Source organism: Dicentrarchus labrax, unplaced genomic scaffold (assembly GCF_905237075.1).
Source record: "Dicentrarchus labrax unplaced genomic scaffold, dlabrax2021, whole genome shotgun sequence".
Lineage (NCBI taxonomy): Eukaryota > Metazoa > Chordata > Actinopteri > Moronidae > Dicentrarchus > Dicentrarchus labrax.
In genome coordinates this window covers 7547213-7567250 of record NW_026136722.1, presented here as the reverse complement: position 1 = coordinate 7567250, position 20038 = coordinate 7547213, and the positions used below count along the sequence as shown (strand labels likewise).

At 41.4% G+C, this 20038-nt stretch overlaps 3 protein-coding genes across 3 annotated transcripts; 1 reads left to right on the top strand and 2 right to left on the bottom strand.

Annotated features, from left to right (window-relative positions):
• Positions 1-487: 487 nt before the first annotated feature.
• rps2 (ribosomal protein S2) lies at positions 488-2394 on the bottom strand. The gene is made up of 5 exons (XM_051387726.1): positions 2231-2394; positions 2035-2124; positions 1074-1515; positions 703-794; positions 488-612 (listed from the first exon to the last, which is right to left on the bottom strand). The coding sequence occupies exons 1-5, from the start codon at positions 2363-2365 to the stop codon at positions 532-534; spliced, it is 840 nt and encodes a 279-aa protein (XP_051243686.1). The 5' UTR covers positions 2366-2394; the 3' UTR covers positions 488-531.
• Positions 2395-3162: 768 nt separating this feature from the next.
• Positions 3163-5653, bottom strand: rnf151 (ring finger protein 151). The gene is made up of 4 exons (XM_051387730.1): positions 5463-5653; positions 4689-4858; positions 4479-4575; positions 3163-3796 (listed from the first exon to the last, which is right to left on the bottom strand). Exons 1-4 carry the CDS (start codon positions 5463-5465, stop codon positions 3326-3328), a joined length of 741 nt encoding a protein of 246 aa, XP_051243690.1. The 5' UTR covers positions 5466-5653; the 3' UTR covers positions 3163-3325.
• Positions 5654-6018: 365 nt separating this feature from the next.
• Positions 6019-19682, top strand: tbl3 (transducin beta like 3). Its single transcript, XM_051387693.1, has 23 exons — positions 6019-6192; positions 6307-6358; positions 6732-6827; positions 7595-7642; positions 7776-7917; positions 8027-8111; positions 8364-8534; positions 8638-8713; positions 8845-8941; positions 9041-9255; positions 9661-9802; positions 10583-10641; positions 10799-10905; positions 11001-11136; positions 11823-12062; positions 12225-12295; positions 13054-13210; positions 14081-14139; positions 15061-15164; positions 16128-16199; positions 16410-16568; positions 17395-17488; positions 18413-19682. Exons 1-23 carry the CDS (start codon positions 6161-6163, stop codon positions 18792-18794), a joined length of 2796 nt encoding a protein of 931 aa, XP_051243653.1. The 5' UTR covers positions 6019-6160; the 3' UTR covers positions 18795-19682.
• Positions 19683-20038: the final 356 nt, after the last annotated feature.

The following is a 20038-nucleotide window of genomic DNA, read 5'->3' as shown; positions in this document are numbered from 1 at the left end:
TAGCAGATAAATATCCCCTTCATCTCAGGAGGGATTGAACCGAATCCATGAGCAGAACTGATTTTTGCGAATGATTTCTGTCCCAACTGCTGTCAACTTTTTGCCAAAAATATTCTTGTCAGTCTTTCTCCAAAAATGTCTGTATCAATTGTACTGATGGATCATACTGCTATAATGGAATTCTTACAGGGTTCCTACAGATCAAATCAGTTTCATTTTGTAGACCCATTAGTTACTTAAAAAGGTTTGTTTTCACACTAAAAATGTAACTTTATACAACTTATTCATCCGAAAAATGTTAAGACGTTTCATAAAGACAATTTTAAGACCCAGTCATGCTCACTCCAACACAAAACTTTAGTTACCAACATTTCACGACACTGATAATGTCAAATTATGTAATTACTGTGCTTTGTAGGTCCTTAATATTAATCAACACCTCTGTTCTGTCATGAGTTCAACAAAAAGTAACCAGACAGACATTAAATGATGTTTCAGAACGTTTATTCAACAGTTCTCTGTATAAAAACTTTAGGAAGGAGGTGCCTGGACGGGCTGTCCCCTCTGCACTGACACCCTGGTGTGAGTCTTGGCCAGATGGTCGGTGAACTCCTGGAATGAGAACAAAGTAGAATGTTTTTAAATACATGAACCTCACATGTTAAAAATCAAGACAAATGAAGTCTGTGCTGTGTACTGTACCTGGTAGGGAGACTTGGTGAAGACGGTCTCCTTCCACAGATCAGGGGTCAGGTAGCTGTAAGTCTTGGAGATGGCGTCAAAGGTGGCCTTGGCTGATGAGGAAATAAATGAGTAGGTATTAAAAAGACGAAGCTCCAAGAACATAAACAGTGCTGCAATCTTTGGTTTTTGGGGGGAAAAAATGTTGAGTACTGAAAAGGGGAACAGAAGAGACCACGAAAAACGTCTTTCTGCCGTGCATTACAATACTCGTTTCTTTCTCTCCGGATTACGACAACGACACCACAGCAGAGGTGAAGCTGAGCAGAGCAAGGAGAAATACAGATGAAAAGCTGCGAAACCATAAAAAAAAAAAAAAAAGACAATCTTACCAAAGTTGCCGAGGGTGGCGGTGCAGCCCCTGGCGGAGGTATAGCAATCGTCGATACCAGCCATCATGAGCAGCTTCTTGGGCACAGGGGCGGACACAATGCCAGTACCGCGGGGGGCAGGGATGAGACGCACCAAGACAGAGCCGCAGCGTCCGGTCACCTTGCAGGGCACGGTGTGGGGCTTTCCGATCTTGTTACCCCAATAACCTCTCCTGACGGGGACAATGGACAGCTTGGCCAGGATGATGGCCCCGCGGATGGCAGTGGCCACCTCTTTGGAGCACTTCACCCCCAGACCCACGTGACCGTTGTAGTCACCAATGGCAACAAAGGCCTTGAACCTGGTGCGCTGACCAGCCCTGGTCTGCTTCTGGACAGGCATGATCTTGAGCACCTCATCCTTCAGACCAGAACCCAGGAAGAAGTCGATGATCTCAGACTCCTGCAGAAAAATAAAACACATTAGAGCATTAGATCAGGGTCCACTGCTGTGGTGAGACGACGAGATCTACCCTCGTATAGTTTTGAAGGTTATGCTTCAATGCAGCTGCAGGTTTCACACAGAATCTATAAGATTGGGGTCTGTAGGCACTGGTGCAGCAACTCAATAAGTTCCATTATACAGACACTAAAATATGTTAATCCCAGTTTGTTTAATAAAGAGAAATACTTTTATAGAATTTATATCCTAGTAAACATGTTAGTCTTTCCTAGACTAGTCAGATCATTTAAAGAGTTAGGGTTATAGAAATACCTTTAAAATAGTTTTTAGATGTGAAAAGGACCCGTTCTTTTTTTTTTTTTTTTAATGGTCCAGATGAATATTTAAGAGAAAGTGATGCTGAGCTCTCAGACTTGAATGTGATGCTATCAAAGGAACAAACACACACACACACGCGCAACAGACCTCCTAGAGATCATCCTTAATAGCTGGCAGTGTTTCCCCTCACATAATGCATACCTTGATGGGCAGAGAGTACAGGTAGATCTCCTCCAGGGACTTGATCTTCATGTCCTTAACCAGGCGGCCCAGCTTGGTGACAGGAACCCACTAAGAGAAGTAAAGAGAAGAGCCTCGTAAGAAAACTCCTTTTGGATTTAAGAATCATTATATTTAACCAAATAATCCTTGAAGCGCTTCAGAGTCTTAAACTTACTTCCTTGTCCTCGGACTTGCCGCCCCGGGCCCCACGGCCCCGACCGCGGCCCCGACCACGGCCCCTGCCGCGTCCACGGCCACGATCGCCAAAACCTCCACGGAAACCTCCTCTACCACCGGCGTCGTCCGCCATTTGCTGAAGAACAAAACAAAATTCATAATTAGTATTTAACTTCAATCTCTACAGCAATAGAGATCCCACACCGAGCACGAGTCTCTCCATGTATCTCACAGCAGACGAGCACCAGCCGCCATGTTTACCGGAGCTTTCAGTCAATATTTACAAATATCTCCAACTCTGCCTCAGTAAGGTCGTAAATACGAGCAGAGTATCTAAATAACACATTCAGATATACTTCTGTAGCTATAATCAATGCGTTTGGTGGACAGATGTGTGAGATAAAGAAGGATTTTGATCGAGATGAGCTTGGTGCCATCACACTTACGTGATCTGTATAACAGGAAGAAGACCGGGGGGAAGTCTCGCCGGGTTTTATTCAGAAGGCGTTATCGCGATATTTCCTACAAGTGAAAACCGTTCTGACTGCTGCCCCTACCGGCAGCTTTTATAGACATCACCATGTTTTTGAATGATTGCAGTCAGATGTTATTGATTTTATTTTACATATTGTTGATGAACATGGTTATATTTTAGTATTAAAAAAAAGAAGTGATTATAATAGAAGCCATCCTGTTGGAAGATTTTACTTTGTCATACACATATACATTTTATAATTGTATTGCTTTTGTGTATTTGTTCTGTATGTTCTACATTATGGTCACTGATAATGCCATTGTATGTATTTTTCAGTAACATATAACCTCATCATTTCTTTTTTTGTGTTCATCCTCATTCATCAGTAGATCCAATCAATAATAGAAGATATTCAGCTTTCCACTCTTCTTGTGAATCAACATCAAATGACAGTGTAATGTTAAATACTTTTATTTACAAAAGTGATGAAACTACAGCACAAAACTGTTACAAATGCACCCATTTTAATCATTGCCTACATATTCAAAAACACACACCTTCAAAGAAATTAACACATTCAGAAATTATACACAGCAGGAGCAGTAACTAACTCGTCTCTCAGCAGTTGCTGTTGTTGCTACTCGGTGTCCCACTGGAGCTGGCGCTGCTCTCTCCCAGGTCCTCCTCTTCTACTTCGTGCAGGTCATCCATCACCTCCAGGCTCTCGCAGATCAGCCCTATCTGCCTCTTCATGTGGGCCATGGTGCTCTGCATCCTCCTCATCTTCCTCTGCAGGGCCGTGGCGATGGCCCTGTGGTTCCTCTGTCTGGCTTCATACTCCTGCCTCAGCTGCTTGTAGCAGTTGTGTTGAGCCTGTGTGCGGTGGGAGAGTATCGTCCCACAGCCCATGTGGCAGGGCTGGCGCCAGTGTTCACAGTGGCGTGCGTGGGTGTCCAGGTCCCTGCGGAGGAGCTGCGCCCGGCAACCCTGGTACGGGCACGGGATTAGCTCGTATAAACAGCTCATGCTGTGGCAGAACTGCTCCGACAGGGGGAAGGTCTCTGCACAACCACGGATCTCATTTTTACACTGTAGGAGGCCAGACATAGAGAAATATAAAGAAATCAATAGCTATAAAAGACATGGTTCACATACTGTGTGACTGCAGCATGGAGGGAAAATCCTTCTTAACTAGAGGTGACTTTTTATTATTCAAGTAGAGGTAAAAGTAGCAATACTGCAGCATAGAAATACTCAATTGTAGGTAAAAAGTACTAAATAAGAAGTAAAATAAAATTGTGCATCATATTTCTTAAGCTGTAAATTGAAAATCTTTTAGTTTTGGTCAATTAGTGGGACAAAATAAGACTATTTTACATGTCACCTTGGGTTCTGTGGCATTCTTTCACTATTGTCTGACATTTTACAGACAAACTGATTAATCATTTAATTAAAACAGAAAGGATTTATTAAATTATAATGACCATAGTGATATTACCACATGAATGCGCCCCATATACCAATTCACAAGGCCAGACACCCAGGGCAAAAATCTACAGTGGCCCCCTTTACTGGCCCCCTCCCCAGAGCCTCAAGACTAAATAGTGCAGAGCCACTTTTTAGGCCATGTTATTACTTTTGTGTCATCCTCCTTTTTCTCCCTGAATACTAATGTAGCTAAAATAAGAGTTGTCATAATCACATTAGATAACTTTCATCCCTGAACTTTTATTTATCTGCAAACATATAACAATTCAATTCGATTTCCTACCTTGATCTTCATGCGTCCAATAGATTTGCTCAGCTTAAACATGACAAAAATCAAGCTTGGGTTAACAGGCTTCCTGCAGCAGGGGCAGGTCTCCTGCCTGTGGAGAATAAATAACATTTAGTCCTGTTTATTTCTATGTACCAGACATGAATAACAATCCAATACAGTTTTATAATGTCCTTGTTCAGTGGTGTTGATTACATTCAGTACCTCTTCAGCCACTGTAAGATGCATTTCTTGCAGAAGATGTGGTGACATGCTGCTCTGACTGGACACCTGAGGACCCCCTGGCATATGGTGCAGATCAGATCGTAGTCTGGGGTGTCCACAAACAGCTCCACGTCATAGCCCCCACTCTGTGTTGACACCTCTGGGTCTGCCTGGATGTGCCCAATGTAATACACATTATTATGGGTTATCACTGTGTGTTATATCACTATTATTTCAGGGAAAGTTGTGTCAGCTGAGGAGATGTACAAACTGTGACCCCAAATGTACCAACAGGTGAGTATTATACCTATACAGCTGTAAAACATGGTTCTACAGCTGCCTACAACCCACCCACAGTGTTTTCAACATAAAGGCAAGAGATGACAAAACAGAATTGTTCTGGAAAGTCATATGACTGATTACATGATAGCAAAAAGCAGGTATTCTTCTTTTTCAACTATTAGATAATTACAAAATGTTTATAAACACATAGCATTATTTGCGTAATTACATTTTTAGTTAATTCAAATGGCCAATTAAATTAAGCATTAATGTCATGATACTCATAAAAGACTATATACTTCCAAGTGAAAGCAAATGTCACCAGATATAACTGGAAAGCAGTTGTTCACACATTAACGATGGTGTCAAAATGAACCGCGTGTATCTGTCAATAAACCTGAATAAAAACAATAGATAAAAATAAATATATACCTAATACACACATATAAATAAACAAATAAAAATAAACAGAAGAACAGTTTGTCTACTCACCATGATAATCTCCTGTTTCTCACCGTGTCTCCATTCCCGGTCCGGCGCTGCTTTACTCCATATCGGTCCTCTCACATGTCACACACGGAACACACACCCGCGTTATCAATACAAACACACACACATGAACATTCCTGAAAAAAAAAACACGAAGGAGGGACCGAGTGTGTGCTTGTGCGGACAAATGAACACAGTCAATTTTAAAAACCAAAGGAGAGAATGGCAGCGCGTCCTTTCCCTGCTGTTCTAGTATATCAAGGCTCAGCCTCCACGCGTCAAAACAGGAACTTTTAAACATGAATAGCTCCAGCTGAGGCTATTGTTGTGGAGCTCAGGGGGACAAAAAAAAAGTAAAAGTCAAAGTTCATGTTGAGACTTTTGGGATCACGTGGCATTCACATATTTTATTTATAAACTTTAATTTCCCCTCAAAACCCGCCAGCACTTTACATGCTTTTTAAATACCACCTTTAATGAAGGTTGTCCATGTGTTGACAGTAGAAATGAGCATTTCACAAAAACCCGTCTGACCAATCACAGCTCAGTGCGCTCAGATGACGTACAATTCGTGCGACTCGGTTAGCAACATGCGGGATGGATGTGTTGACTGTCGCCAACGTGTGAACTGAGTAATAAGTCATTTACATTAGCAAAGCTGTCAGAATATTTCGGTTTTTTTTGCATTTCTCGCGAGCAAGATGGCAAATACAAATCTCCAATTCAAAACAAAGTAAGTTTTTGGCGCCTGGCACGTGCAGACTGCAAACATTGCTAGCTGGCTAACACAAGCTAGGCTAAAGTGTCACTTCAACTCACAGCCGGGTTTCTGTTTGTGCCTCCACAGTTATGTTGCTTCCAGCAAGATTGAACCGTTTTATAAAGGAGGAAAAGTGCAGGTGAGTTTCCTGCTGCTGTGTGTGTGTGTGTGTGTGTGTGTGTGTGTGTGTGTGTGTGTGTGTGTGTGTGTGTGTGTGTGTGTGTGTGTGGGTGTGTGTGTGTGTGTGGTGTGTATTACCTGTGTTACCAGGCTGACACAGTCGTAAAGGTGGTGTTTTAATGTTGCACTGCCATAAAGGTGGAGGGTTGTCAGGTGACAGATTAAAAACAAGAATGGTTAAAAGTGTTGCAAAGTGATCAAAATATGCTGAAACTTTAGACGTTAGTGTGGGACGGTGTTTAAATAACACCTTTGCAGACCTTCTCAGGAAGCTGATTGTGAATAAAATCACATGACTGCCCCTTTAACATCTCTCTCTTTGTTTTATTCAGATCAGCAAGGATGAAAAGTACATCTTTTGCACCTGTGGATCGCGTGTCAATGTTTTGGAGATCAGCACGGGGAAGATCATCCACAGTGTCGAGCATGTGAGTCCAGATTAACAACTATAATGTTTTCAACAACGGAGACTCTAATATCAAAGACCACTTTCATTGGGTCCGGGGAACCTCGTGCCCATGAGTTCTTGTTCCTTTTATTTTTCTGTGTTGCCAAAAAAAATAAAAAAGTATACCTAGCAAGATTAAGAGAATGATGTCTTATAGCAAATTCATTTTGATATCTTTTATGTGCTGTATGTAATGTGTGTTTTGCTTTTTGACTTTTAGTGATTTTAAGATAATGATAAATTAGGTATTTATAGTATTGTGTTTTTGGTAATATAATTAGAGCTAAATCAATTAATCTGTTAGAGATGATCAATAAATCAGCAACACTTTGGATAAATCATTTAAGTGATTTATTAAACAAAACATGTTTTTTCTGGTTCCAGCTCCTCAAATGTACAATTTTCCTGTTTTTCATCACTGTAAATAGAATATCTTGATATTTTGGATTGTTAATTAGACAAAAAAAAGCTAATTAAAGATGCCCACTTAGGCTCTGGCTTTATTTGTGACATTTTATAAGCTAAACAATTGTCCAGTAAGTTAAAAACAAAATCATATAAAAATAATGAAATGATTATTTGCAGCCCTGCATATGAAGTTGCCTTGTCACTCCTGAATTTTTCATCAAGCACCACAATGAAAATAAGGCTTCAAATAATCTAAACTAAACTAAAGTGCCTTCAGGGGGAATTTTGTACTTTTCATTATCATGAGATTTTTTCCATCTTTTCTGTCCATTGTTTCAGGATGATCAAGAGGACATCACATCTTTTGCTCTCAGCTGCGATGATGAGGTAAAGCAAACACCTCATTACTCATTACCTCCGCCCAACACTCATTACTTCAGTCTAACTTGGTGTGATTTCATTATATCGGCCTGTAGAAGAGTATTTAGTGTGTGTGTGTCTGCTTTGTGTCCCACCACAGTTGTTGGTAACAGCTAGTAGAGCTCTGCTGCTGAAGCAATGGGACTGGAGGCAAGCTCAGTGTACTCGCTCCTGGAGGGCCATTCACACTGTTCCCGTAGCCAGTATGACCTTTGATTCCACCTCTACCCTCCTGGCCACAGGTCAGCAGTTAGAGCATTAATTGTGTCTTTTTTGTCCGATGTTTCTGTCTGATCTTTGCTTCATAGACATTGTACAGTTTACAGAGTTTGTCTTCTTGTTGTCCTGCAGGTGGCTGTGATGGCACTATAAAGCTTTGGGATGTGGTCAAGCAGTACTGCACCCACAACCTGAAAGGGTCATCTGGAGTTGTACAGTAAGTTCAGATATCTATCAACTAGAGATGTATGAATAATTTTTATAGACCAAAGTTGGTTCTCCGTTCATAAACTGCGCCAAACAGACAAGATGAGCGTGTCTAGTATCTCACTTTTAGATCCATAGGTCCTTTCGGTTAACAAAAGTATGACCTCACAAGCGGTGTCCAATTTCCAAGGTAAACATTTCAAGCCCTACCCCTTGTAGCTCCATTCTGAAGGGTCTAAATGTCCTTTGTGTGTCTTTGCAGCCTGGTCCAGTTCCACCCAGACATCAGCAGGCTGCAGCTCTTCTCCTCCTCTCTGGACTGTGGAATTCGGCTGTGGGACCTGAGCTCCAGTCAGTGCGTTTGTGTGCTGCAGAGCCACTACAGCGCTGTCACCTCCCTCAGCTTCAGCCCTGATGGCGACACCATGGTTAGGTACTGTACACTCAGCCACTTGAAGCCAGTTATCTTTCATCATTTTGGGGGTTTCTAATCTTTCTAAAGCTGTGTGTGACTGTGTGCTGATCTTTATTTGTAGTTCTGGCAGAGATAAGATCTGTACAGTGTGGGACCTGAAGAGTCGGAAAGCCAAGAGAACTGTAGCAGTCTATGAGGTAAGACTGTGAGAACTGTGTACTGAAAACTGGTGGATATTTATTGATTTGCAAATAGATGCAAATGCCTTATTTGAATACCATGGGGAAAATACTGCAGCTTGATTTCTGTGTGTGGTCTTTGTCTCCAGGCTGTGGAGGGTGTTGTGCTTCTGCCAGAGAACGAGGACCTCTCTCAGATCGGAGTGAAGAGCAAGGGCTTGCATTTCATCACAGCTGGCAGCAAAGGTTTGACTGTTCAATTGTACAAGTAATAAACAAGTAAAAACAAGTAGTTTGTATTTCTGTGTTCCGTAACTCACCTACTCCTGCCTTCCTTGCTTGTAGGCATATTGAGAGTGTGGGAGGCCAGCACGGGGCGTTGTGTCTACACGCAGACCGCTGTGTCTGAGGAGGAGGAGGAGGAGGAGGAAGAGAAGGACGATGACCCCCGCAGTCTAACGTACCTTCTTCACCTGCCCTCTTCCTCGAGACTGGCTGCAGTCACAGCAGAACACAACATACTGCTGTACCAGCTGCCGGGTCTCACCACGCAGCAGCAGGTGTGTACTGAGGAGACAGTAACTGAAACATCTAGTATATTATTACAGCATTTCTGAATATTATGTATCTTGATGCTAGATACAATTTTAAGTCAAAATTGATTATTGGCTTTACATGTCTTTGTTTAATACAGTTTTTTAATAACAAAATAGATCTATCTTTGTCTTTACTGGTATGGGTTAATTAGCTGCCTAGAAATGTAGGATGAAATTTGGTTCCTTTTTTTTTATGGCTCAAGTGAAGAGAAAAGTACGATTATTTTTTGCATGTTTACTACTGACTTACAGGCTAAGCTAAGTTGAGTGACATTATAACAGCAAATTGTGTCACGTCAAACTAGGGACCTCAGACGTCCAGGTCTGTTTTCATTAATGAGCACTCTGTCTCTGTCCACCCTCTCACAGTTTGTGGGTTATAATGACGAGGTGCTGGATGTGAAGTTTCTGGGCAAAGATGACAGCCACATCGTGGTGGCCACCAACAGCTGCCAGCTGAAGGTGTTTGAGCTGCTCACCAACAGCTGCCAGATCCTCTCCGGACACACAGGTCAGTCACCAGCAGAGGGCAGCGTGTGTCTGTGTGTTTATATGTACAGTGCAATGCATGGCAGTATTTGTATTTGTTCACCAGAGGGCAGAAAATTCCCACCGTACTAAAGTGAGTGTGTGTTGCTCTACAGAGGTAAACAGCAAAACAGTGTAAAGAAAAGTGTATAAATGTAAAGTTTAATTTGATTTAATTATATATCAGCTAAGCATTATACTTTTTATCCATCAGATACTGTAATAATGTGGGATAAAGAGGCATTTTCTGTCTGTTTTTGTAACATTTACTGTTTCTAGATGCTATGGATGATTTTCCATGACATAGAATTCTGGCACACTGTAAATGAAAATCTTACTACAGTTACGGATATATTACCACATTGATACTAATGAACGAAGGATATGTTAATTGTCACTCAGTCAGCAGTTTTTTAAATTATCAAATATATAAGAATACCATTATTATTATTATTATTATTTTAAATAATGAATTAAACAAAACGAACATTAAAAAAAAGAATAATGCAAAAATAGAAATTACATGATTACAATTACGTACGTATTTAGTACATAAAGGCAAAAGACAGGTTCTATAAACAATGGCAGGATTGGTGAAATTAAAACCTGTCACTAGAGGAAACAGAATCCAAAGAATTCAGATGTTACACAATAAGGATTAATCTTGGCTTTGTGTCATTGAAACCTTACCTGCTGAGCAGGTTGGACAGATGTTTATCTACTCTGACACTCACTCCTATTTTTATCATTTTATCCTCCACAGATACTGTCCTCTCATTGGACGTGTTCAAGAAGGGTTTTCTCTTTGCAAGCTGTGCGAAGGTGAGGATGCTGCAGACAAAGAGTAGAAACTGAGCAGACAATGATGATGCACTATGAACTTTGTTTAGGCATTTGGCACATTCATGCTGTTCTATAAATAAAGCCACTACTTAACCACACTGTGGCCAACAATGACATTTGTATGTTGTGTCTTTAGGACAGGTCAGTGCGTGTGTGGCAGATGGACAGTGACAGTGGTCAGGTGCACTGTGTGGCACAGGGCTCCAGCCACACTAATGCTGTGGGCTCCATCACCTGCTCCAGGTAACGCTTGACATTCCTGCAGTGACACACGTGTTTCTTATCACATACACCAACACAGACAGACAACGCCATCTTTGCTGTGTGTTTGTGTCCAGGTTGAAAGCATCTTTCCTAGTGTCTGGCAGTCAGGACTGTACCGTGAAGGTGTGGGATCTGCCGCCAGACTTGTCTGTGACAGGGGCGGACATACATCAGCTGACCCCCCGCACCACAGAGAAGGCACATGATAAGGTACAAGCACAAAACTCTATGCACGTATAAATTAAAACTTAACTTAAATGCATGTAAAAGCAGTCTTTCTTGGAAGGAGTTTAAGTGGAAATGTTTCACGAAAGAGTAAATTAGAATACTACATCATCAAACAACTCCAGTATAAAAAAAGCAGTATAGTTTTGATACGATCAATTAGTCATTGCCCGGAAAGCGCCCCCCCCCTCCACACACACACACACAAAGGTGATTGACGAGTGTTTGGCTATTTTTATAAAACGTGCTTTATGCAAGCAAATTCTTCTCATAAGGAAGTCCAAAAAAACCTGCCATCCACTAACGGTACTGGTCGCCGTTAGCGCGTGTCTGGGAAGGCACCATCATTTCCGGCTACACCTACACATTCCTGACCCAAAATGTTTCCAAGGAAGTATCAGATGTAAACACACAAATCCTGGTCAAAACAGTGTGCGGTGACACTGGAGTAAGTGTGGAGAGTCGAATTTAGATAATTTGTTTGAAAAAAGTAACATATACCTTCGCACCTTTTTCTGTCCAACCGGCTTTTTTTTTTTCCATCTCGTTTCTCAGCATCATCTCCTTTTTTTTTTAATGAATTTCCTCCTTCAAATTGCATGCACTAAAATGTCAACAGTGTGAAAAGCTATTGCTTATTTCCTTATATACCTCCCTTGTTGTTCCCCCAGGATGTAAACAGCGTGGCGGTGTCGCCCAATGACAAGCTGCTGGCTTCAGGCTCCCAGGACCGTACGGCCAAGCTGTGGACGCTGGCGGGGGAAGGGAACGTGAGCCTTCTGGGGGTGTTTCGGGGCCACCGTCGTGGCATCTGGGCCGTCTGCTTCTCTCCCGTGGACCAGGTGCTGGCCACAACCTCTGCAGACGGCACCACAAAACTGTGGAGCCTGCAAGACTTCAGCTGCCTCAAGGTGGGCCTCGAGATTACTGTTTAGTTCTCTAGTTAATTAATCTAACAGACTTGTTAAAGTTTTAAATTAGTATGTAGCTGACTGTAATTGATATATTTTGTGGCTGTAAAGTATAAATGACATAATTGTGTTGTTTGTTCTTTTTACTTTTTATTTTTTAAGACATTCGAGGGTCACGATGCGTCCGTTTTGAAGGTTGTCTTTGTGAGTCGAGGCACTCAGCTGCTCACCAGGTAACCCCACCTACCTCTTATGCAAAGCTTACATAAAACTTAAAAGTACACTTTCACTTTGCGGTTGCATGAACAGGTTCATTTTGATAACGCTACGAAGAGAAAAAGAACAGCCTCGCATTGTGCTGTGCATGAGGAAATCTGAGCGTAAAAACCCTCATGCATGCTTATCATCTTATCTCAGATGTCTGATAGTCACAATTCATTTCTCAGACCCTTAACCACCATTTGTTATGCTGGTTTGCTAATAAGTTTGAAAAAAGTGAAACAAAAAACAAAGCTGCAGGCTCTGCTGGCCTATTCATGCCCAATAGAAGAAACTAAAGCAAGATATCAGAATACTTTACATGTTTTATGTGAGAAAAAATGCTCACAAGTTCTGAGAGCCTGAGTTAACAAGTTTAAATCCCTTGTTTGGTTTAAAAAGTCAAAAGTATTCAGTTTAAAATTATATACAATGCAGAAATGCAGCAAATCTTCACATTTGAGAGGCTTTACCAGAGAATATTTGCCATTTTTGCTTAATCAAATATTTATTTCATGTATCGTAATTGTTGCTGACTAATTTCCTGTCAATGGATTCTTTGTCTCTGCCTATTTTTGTATATACAGTACTTTATTTTGTCACTTCTCCAATGTGAGCACACTACATACTCCTCCTTAGAATTAGCATGCAGTATGGAAGTGTTCTCTGTTTGTCAGCCATGTATGATTTAACCGATGTAAGTCCTCTCTCCCAAACCGTACTCTGTCCTCAGTGGCTCTGATGGTTTAGTAAAGCTGTGGACCATAAAGACCAATGAATGTGTGAAGACGCTGGACGCCCACCAGGACAAAGTGTGGGGTCTCCACGGCAGCCGCAAAGATGACAAGATGGTGACTGGCTCGGCAGACTCCAACATCACCGTGTGGGTGGTAAGTGCGATTTGATGGTCACCTGTCGCACAAGGGGGGCGTGGAAAGAGGATTAAGTTTCATCGATTAGCAATCAAACTTCTAGATAGCTAAAAGTATTGATTGCCATTAGTGTTGTTTTTTTCCCCTGTCCATGCTGGGAAATAAATCACAAAATAAAAGTAATATAATGAAGTAAAGGTAGAAAAAGGTACACACAGGTGATTCCATGTCTGGCTTTCTTTATAAAACATGCTTTTATGCAAGCAAATTCTTCTCATAAGGAAGTGCAGGAAACCTGCCAGCCACTAACGGTACTGGTCACCGTTAGACTGTGGCTGGGAAGGCACCATCATTTCCGGGTACACCTACACATTCCTGACCTAAAATTTAAGGTTCATCCACCGATCAATCAACAGTTTGTCAACAGCTGTGGTTACTTCACTTTTCTTTAGTTATCACGTTCCCTAAGGAAGTATCAGATGTAAACACAATGTAAAATCTTGGTGACAACAGTGTGCGGTGACACTGGAGTGAAGAGAGTGGAATTTAGAGAATCTGTTGGACAAAAAGTGAGTTATACCTTCGCACCTTTCTCTGTCCAACCAGCTCTTTTTTTTTTTGCGTCTATTGAAAAGAACTAGATTGGGCGTTTGTACACAAAGAACATGTAATATCACTTGATCGTGCACTCAGTGCTTGTTTAGTCTGTATCCAACCTGCTTGAGTGCCCTTTAGCAAAATATTCAATCCTCATCTAGTTGGTTATTTATAGCTAACCTTTCACTCTGACTGACCACTCTCTTCTCCTGGAGGGAATAGGGAGGAATTCCTTTATATTCTTTATCAACACATAATCACAAAGAGATGTTGTCTTTTGTCCACTGCTAGGATGTGACTGAAGTGGAGCTGGCAGAGGAGCAGGCCAAGCAGGAGGATCAAATACTCAAGTAGGTTCCACACATTATCTTTTAGATTTGAAAAATTTACCACAGAAGGAGGCTGATGTCATTCGGCTCCGCAAACCTCCCTCCTCCGTCCGAAGCGATGGACAAACAAAGTGTTGGAGGTCAAAGATCCTGGAGAAATCAGCCAAAGGCCTAACTTTGGTCAACCCTTGTTGCGCCATCCTGTCTGTTTGTCCGTCTCCCGATAAAAAAACACTGAGACTGTGTTAGGCTAAGGTTGACCTCACTGGGTCAGGGTCGTATGTGTGTCTGATAAGAACGACGGGATACCAGTCCTTAGACGATTGATTATATGACTTTAACATATGTATGTTTGCTCACTAATGTGTGCATACATCCTCTCAGACACGTGCGTTCATTTTGACGCCAGCCTGAGTAACAAATCAGTTATGATCAGGGAGCACCACAAGGAGAAAATACTAATTATGACAGATATGTAGTGAAAGAAATTAGGATGAGCTTTTACTGTTGCTATGGTAACCTCAATTACAATTACTAAACATAATTTTGTTGTATGCCTACAATGACAAAGTGTCTTTTGTCAGTTAAGTCATCTCAAAGTTTGTCTTTTTTTTTATAATCGCATCAAAAATTCTGAACAGAAACTTCCATACAGACTCTCATCAAAGTATTTTTTGTGTAACCACAAAAAGACCCATTAATATTGTGATATAAGACGTGAAAAACAAAAGTTTGTGTACTTTTGTGCGTTTTATGCTATATTTGTAGTATACCAAGACTGAACTCACCTTGAGAAAACCTTTGTTTTTGATAATCTATTAACCTAATTTGCATTAAACTGACGATCTTTTACAAATTTTTAAATGCATACAGGTGCATGTGTGCCTGTCTGTGTGTGTATAAACGTGTGTGTGTGTGTCTGTGTGTTTCTTGTGTGTAAAGGCAGCAGGAGTTGTCCAACCTGCTCCATGAGAAGAAGTATCTGAAGGCCCTGGGTCTTGCAATCTCGTTGGACCAGCCTCACACTGTGCTCACTGTGATCAAAGGTACTTTGTGCTACAACATTTTTTTTGGGGTGTGGGGGGGGGCATACTGATCGATAGACACTAGAGAGGGGAAATGACAACAACAAAATCTGGGTTCCTAGGCTACTAGGATATCTCCATCCTTCATCCTTCCACCTGTGGTTACCTTGACAAGTTGTCGTCAGTCTGTCACCTCTCATTGTGGAAGAGTTGAGTCACCCAATGCATACATAACACACCACTCCGTCAAAGGACGGGTCTGAATGTAAGAACAAAAAGCCTGGATTTCCCAGTGTCATGCTCCTTTGTTCTGTCCTGACACAGAGGAGGAAAAAACAAAACAAATTCAAAACAACTGATCTATCACGTCCCTCAGTACTTTGGGAACACAATTGCAGGTGGAAGAAGACAAAGAGGTTATTTGGACACACATTGTTTAGAACATGTTATGTAAGTCTTACTAATGTTTGCAACATAAGGACCTTATTTCTACTTTTGAATCTCTCGGCTGAGCCTCTGTTGTAACAATGGAAATGATCTGTCTTGTGTACGGTGTAAGGATGCCATTCACACTGCAAGGCGTGAATCAGCATGCATGTCATTCTGTACATGTGTCAAACAAAAGGCAGATGCATTCTTAGTTTTGTAGTGATAATTCAGAGTGGTATCGGTCGTAGTCATGCTTACACTGACATTCTCTCTACTGCAGTAGTGCAATAAAGTCATTGGGTTCAATATTAACAAGATGATTTAGTAGCACCAGGTGAGACTGCCATTGCCGCCCTAAAGGCATAGATGTTTCCTTTGTTGTGAAATAACAGTCCAACATGACAAACCGAAACACAAAAACACACTTCTGTCTTGTTAAGAAATTGCTAATCTACATGTGAGGCAATAAACTCATAAGCTATTACAAACTTAATGTGAACAAACGTCCCCAAACCACTGGCTTTCTGACGTTTTTGTCTCTCATGTTGCTTGTAGCGATCCGTCAGGTGGAGGATAGCAGCGAGCTGTTGGAGAAGACGGTTCTGAAACTTCGACTGGATCAGAAAGGTAGCAGCTCAATCATGTCTGTAAACCGTTGTAATGATGCGGCACAGAAGCAACAAGAAAAAAATCTTTTACAAGTGATTTAACATTAAAGAGCCTCACAGATCACTGACACAGTTGAGAGAAGTAATGAAGTCTCCTCTCTTATCTTTCTTCCCTGTCCTTCTTCACCACTGGCTGCTGCCCCCGTTCAACTCTGTTAATTCCACTCAGAGTCGCTCCTGCGCTACTGTGTGATGTGGAACACCAATGCCAGAAACTGTCAGGATGCTCAGGCCGTCCTGCAGGTGCTCCTCACACACCTGCCGCCCGAGGAGCTGCTGCAGTACCAGGGTGCCCGAGCCCACCTGGAGGGACTCATCCCATACACAGGTCAGTGGAGAGAGAGAGAGAGAGAGAGAGAGAGAGAGAGAGAGAGAGTCTCTGTCTACACCAATCGGCCATAACATCATGAGCACTGACAGGTGAAGTGAATAACACTGATTATCTGGTTATCATGGCACCTGTCAGGCAGCAGGTGAACATTTTGTCCTAATGTTTTTTGGTCATAATGTTATGGCTGATACGTGTAAGCGAGACAAATATGACTCAGAGGAGAAGACAATAAGGTGTATTTATATATAGATTCTATATAAGGTTATATGCTTGGATTATTGTAAAATACACAAATTATGGAACTTTATATGAAAACAAGGCGTCTCCCCACATCTTACTGAGATCAAGGACATTGCAGAACAAAAGCATCAGATTAGTTGTTAAAGGCAATAACTTGAACAATTGCCAAGGAAGCAGTATAAAGTCATTCTAAAGCTGGCATATTGACTGACTGCAACGAACAACAAAGTCACTTTGCCGTCACTGTAGAGACTACCCCTTAAATACAATGAGAAAATTCCTGGTATCTGAAGCTTTTTTTTTTTTTTAGCCCCCTGAGTATAAAATTAATTTAGATATAATGTTAAGAGGAGTGAGGGTCAAAGTTTCTTGTTTTTTGTCAGGACTCATACAGGTTTTTGACTGTAGCATGTTGTAAACTGGAGAATCAGGACATTTAAGTGTCATCTTAGGATCTATTTGTTTGAATCCTTTCTTTTCTGTCTCCACATAAACACAATAAACAAGGAGTATACTTTTGTTTACTCTTGTTTGCCCATCTCATCACTGATCAACTCTTTACTCTTCTGTCTCCCTCCCACAGAGAGACACATGCAGAGGATTGGCCGTCTGCTGCAGGCGTCCATGTTCTTGAACTACATGTGGCAAAAGATGAGAGTGGCTGGAGCACCATCCAGGTGAGGGAATCAGACTGAAAACAGCACAGTGGGGGTGTGTTTGAGGTAGCGGTGATATATTAAACACTCCAGGAAGTTGAGTTGGAGCAACAGATTAATACATTTAAAGGCTTATCAGATGCTGAACCACCCCATAAAGTCTACAACTCTGTAAAGTTAATACAGCTGCAACTGTTTTTTCATGACGTCACTTTACACCAAAAGTTGAGCCTGGTTCACCTTCTAAATTTTTTTTGTCAGATCCCCATGCATTGGCTTCCCTGCTGCACTGACAGACCGGCTTCATTGTTTAACGCAGGTCACACAGGTCCTCTTAGACTCAAACGCGCATGCAACTTAGACACACTTTATTTAACCTCTCGGGGTCACAGACTAGAGCTCAGTTACTTCCTCCTCTTACTCACGTAAAAGTCCAAAACACTGACTGCAGCAAAAGCTTTGGGTTCAGTGCCGCTCTGTTTCTTCTGCTCAGTACCTAGATATTGTCTCACAGCCTGCTCGTCTATGTGGGTCAAGCGTGACATAGAGGTATGCAGTTGATTGAGTGGAGGTCACCGGCACAACACAAAGACTGTGGTTGTGTTTTCGGCCTCACAGGAATCCCTGAGAGAAAAAGCTGTTGTTTGCTACTGAGCAGCATTCCTAGCAGTAAACCAGACGTGCTGCCACATTTTTCCTTTTCTGAAAGAATCTTTTGACTGTTGACTGTACAAAACGTGAATGGTTGACTGTTAAGCTATGATACTGTAAATGCCAAATGTAAGAGGATGATACATGTTAGGATTGAAAATCATAATATACAAAATGTGGATATATAGCAAATAAATTTGTTTTATTTCACATTTCTAGATTTTAAAGTTTATATATGTATCTAATTATTGAATATATGCTGTTATCTAACCCCTGTTGGTATGTCCTGTCTAGCATGGGCCAAGACGAAGAAATGGATACCACTCCTCTCGCACAGCCGTTCTTTATGATCGACAAGGAGAAAGGAATGGGAAGTGGCGACGAGGAGAAACGAGATGGAGACGACAGCGATAGCGGGCAAGATGAAGATCCAAATTGCCCAGTTGAAGAAGAAGAAGAGGACGATGAGGTCAGCGTCACCAAGAAAGCGTCTTCCACCAGTGGGCGAGTAGAAAATGGAGAGAGCACCAAAACAAACGGCAACCACCACTCTGAAAATGAGGAGAGCTCCGAGGAGGAAGACCTGGAAGAAGACGAGAAGGATCAGACGACAGTAAAAGTTTTGAAACATCTCCCAGTCTCTTCCACTCCACAATGCCAGACGTTCGCTAGCTGACAGGGATCTCCAAGCTGGTAACGGATGACTCACTCCTGGAGAGAGAAAAAAAAAAACCTCCAGGAGGTCGTCTTATCACAGACCATTAGCTGGAGTGACACACTGAATGTGTGGCAGTGCAGGAAGAGACGGAGAGAGACAGGTGTGGAATGATGATAATACAGATAATAGGCCTCTCTGCGCATTCCCTGTCTCTGCTGCTCAGGCATAAAGAGTTTCTGTCTCTGAATTTGAGGAGATGTATCCAACCCCTGGTCAGGGAGGAAATAATGCAGAGGAGAAAAGACTGAAGGAAGATAAAGGCTGCATTAACATTCCCCCCCCCACACACACACACACACAGATTGCATCGTCTATTTCTGCAATGTTGCATAGTCCTGATCTACCGGCTCAACCACAACATCACAAAAGGTTCCTTATATAACCATGGATTTATTATTTTTTTTATGTCATGACTACAAATGTTTATAAAATAAAAATGTGTTCTTTGTGACTTAAAATGAGTTGTATTTTAATAAAACAAAAAACAGAAAATTGTTTATATAAATGGAGTTTTTAACATTTATCACATCAGTCATTTATGTGCTAACATGACTGCCTTAAGACTTAATTGCTTAATGGAAACATGGTGAAAATCCCTGTGGGGTGTGTTGAGGATTTGGGCTGTTTGGAGCATAGCACAGTTGGGTATGGGCACATCACGTACTCTTGTTTCATTTTCAGTCAGTCAATCAAACAAATTCCATTTTCATTTTGGAATAAATGGTTGGCACAAAATGATGAGACTTGATTACTGACTTTATAGCACATGATCTTACTCATACTGAGATACATGCAAGTACTGGCAGGAGTTTGGATTATGGTTTTAATTAAACTGTTTTGATAATTGATTGTTTTCTGCTATTCTTCGTCCTACAATATTTGACTATTTTTGGGTTTTGGACTTTGGTTGGACAAAAGACATCAATTAACTGAGGCTTTAATCTGCAGATTAGTTTCTAATGTAAATAATTAGATGCCTCCATAAACTGGTGTATTACAATGAGGGGGTTTAGATAATGGGATCTCGTTGAATTTGAGCTATGAGTTATTGAGCTATTGAGTATGTGACACAATCTTACTTAGTTATATATGCTCAGCCTATGAAAACAGTTGTATGACGTCCTTTGTCTCTCAGGGACTGGAGAAAATAACCCTGATAATGTCATTAAGATTACCTCAGCTTGAGACTTGAACTTATAACA

What these genes read in the sequence shown, in the direction of transcription:
- rps2 (XM_051387726.1), bottom strand. Translation starts at nt 2,365, where the DNA reads ATGGCGGACGACGCCGGTGGTAGAGGAGGTTTCCGTGGAGGTTTTGGC. An exon ending in GCAAGTCCGAGGACAAGGAA is followed by an intron (nt 2,125 to 2,230) that starts GTAAGTTTAAGA and finishes TACTTCTCTTAG; the next exon opens with TGGGTTCCTGTCACCAAGCT. An exon ending in TGTACTCTCTGCCCATCAAG is followed by an intron (nt 1,516 to 2,034) that starts GTATGCATTATG and finishes ATTTTTCTGCAG; the next exon opens with GAGTCTGAGATCATCGACTT.
- rnf151 (XM_051387730.1), bottom strand. An exon ending in ATCTTACAGTGGCTGAAGAG is followed by an intron (nt 4,576 to 4,688) that starts GTACTGAATGTA and finishes TATTCTCCACAG; the next exon opens with GCAGGAGACCTGCCCCTGCT. An exon ending in TTGGACGCATGAAGATCAAG is followed by an intron (nt 3,797 to 4,478) that starts GTAGGAAATCGA and finishes GGCCTCCTACAG; the next exon opens with TGTAAAAATGAGATCCGTGG.
- tbl3 (XM_051387693.1), top strand. Translation starts at nt 6,161, where the DNA reads ATGGCAAATACAAATCTCCAATTCAAAACAAA. An exon ending in GTCTCACCACGCAGCAGCAG is followed by an intron (nt 9,256 to 9,660) that starts GTGTGTACTGAG and finishes ACCCTCTCACAG; the next exon opens with TTTGTGGGTTATAATGACGA. An exon ending in AAGACTTCAGCTGCCTCAAG is followed by an intron (nt 12,063 to 12,224) that starts GTGGGCCTCGAG and finishes TTATTTTTTAAG; the next exon opens with ACATTCGAGGGTCACGATGC.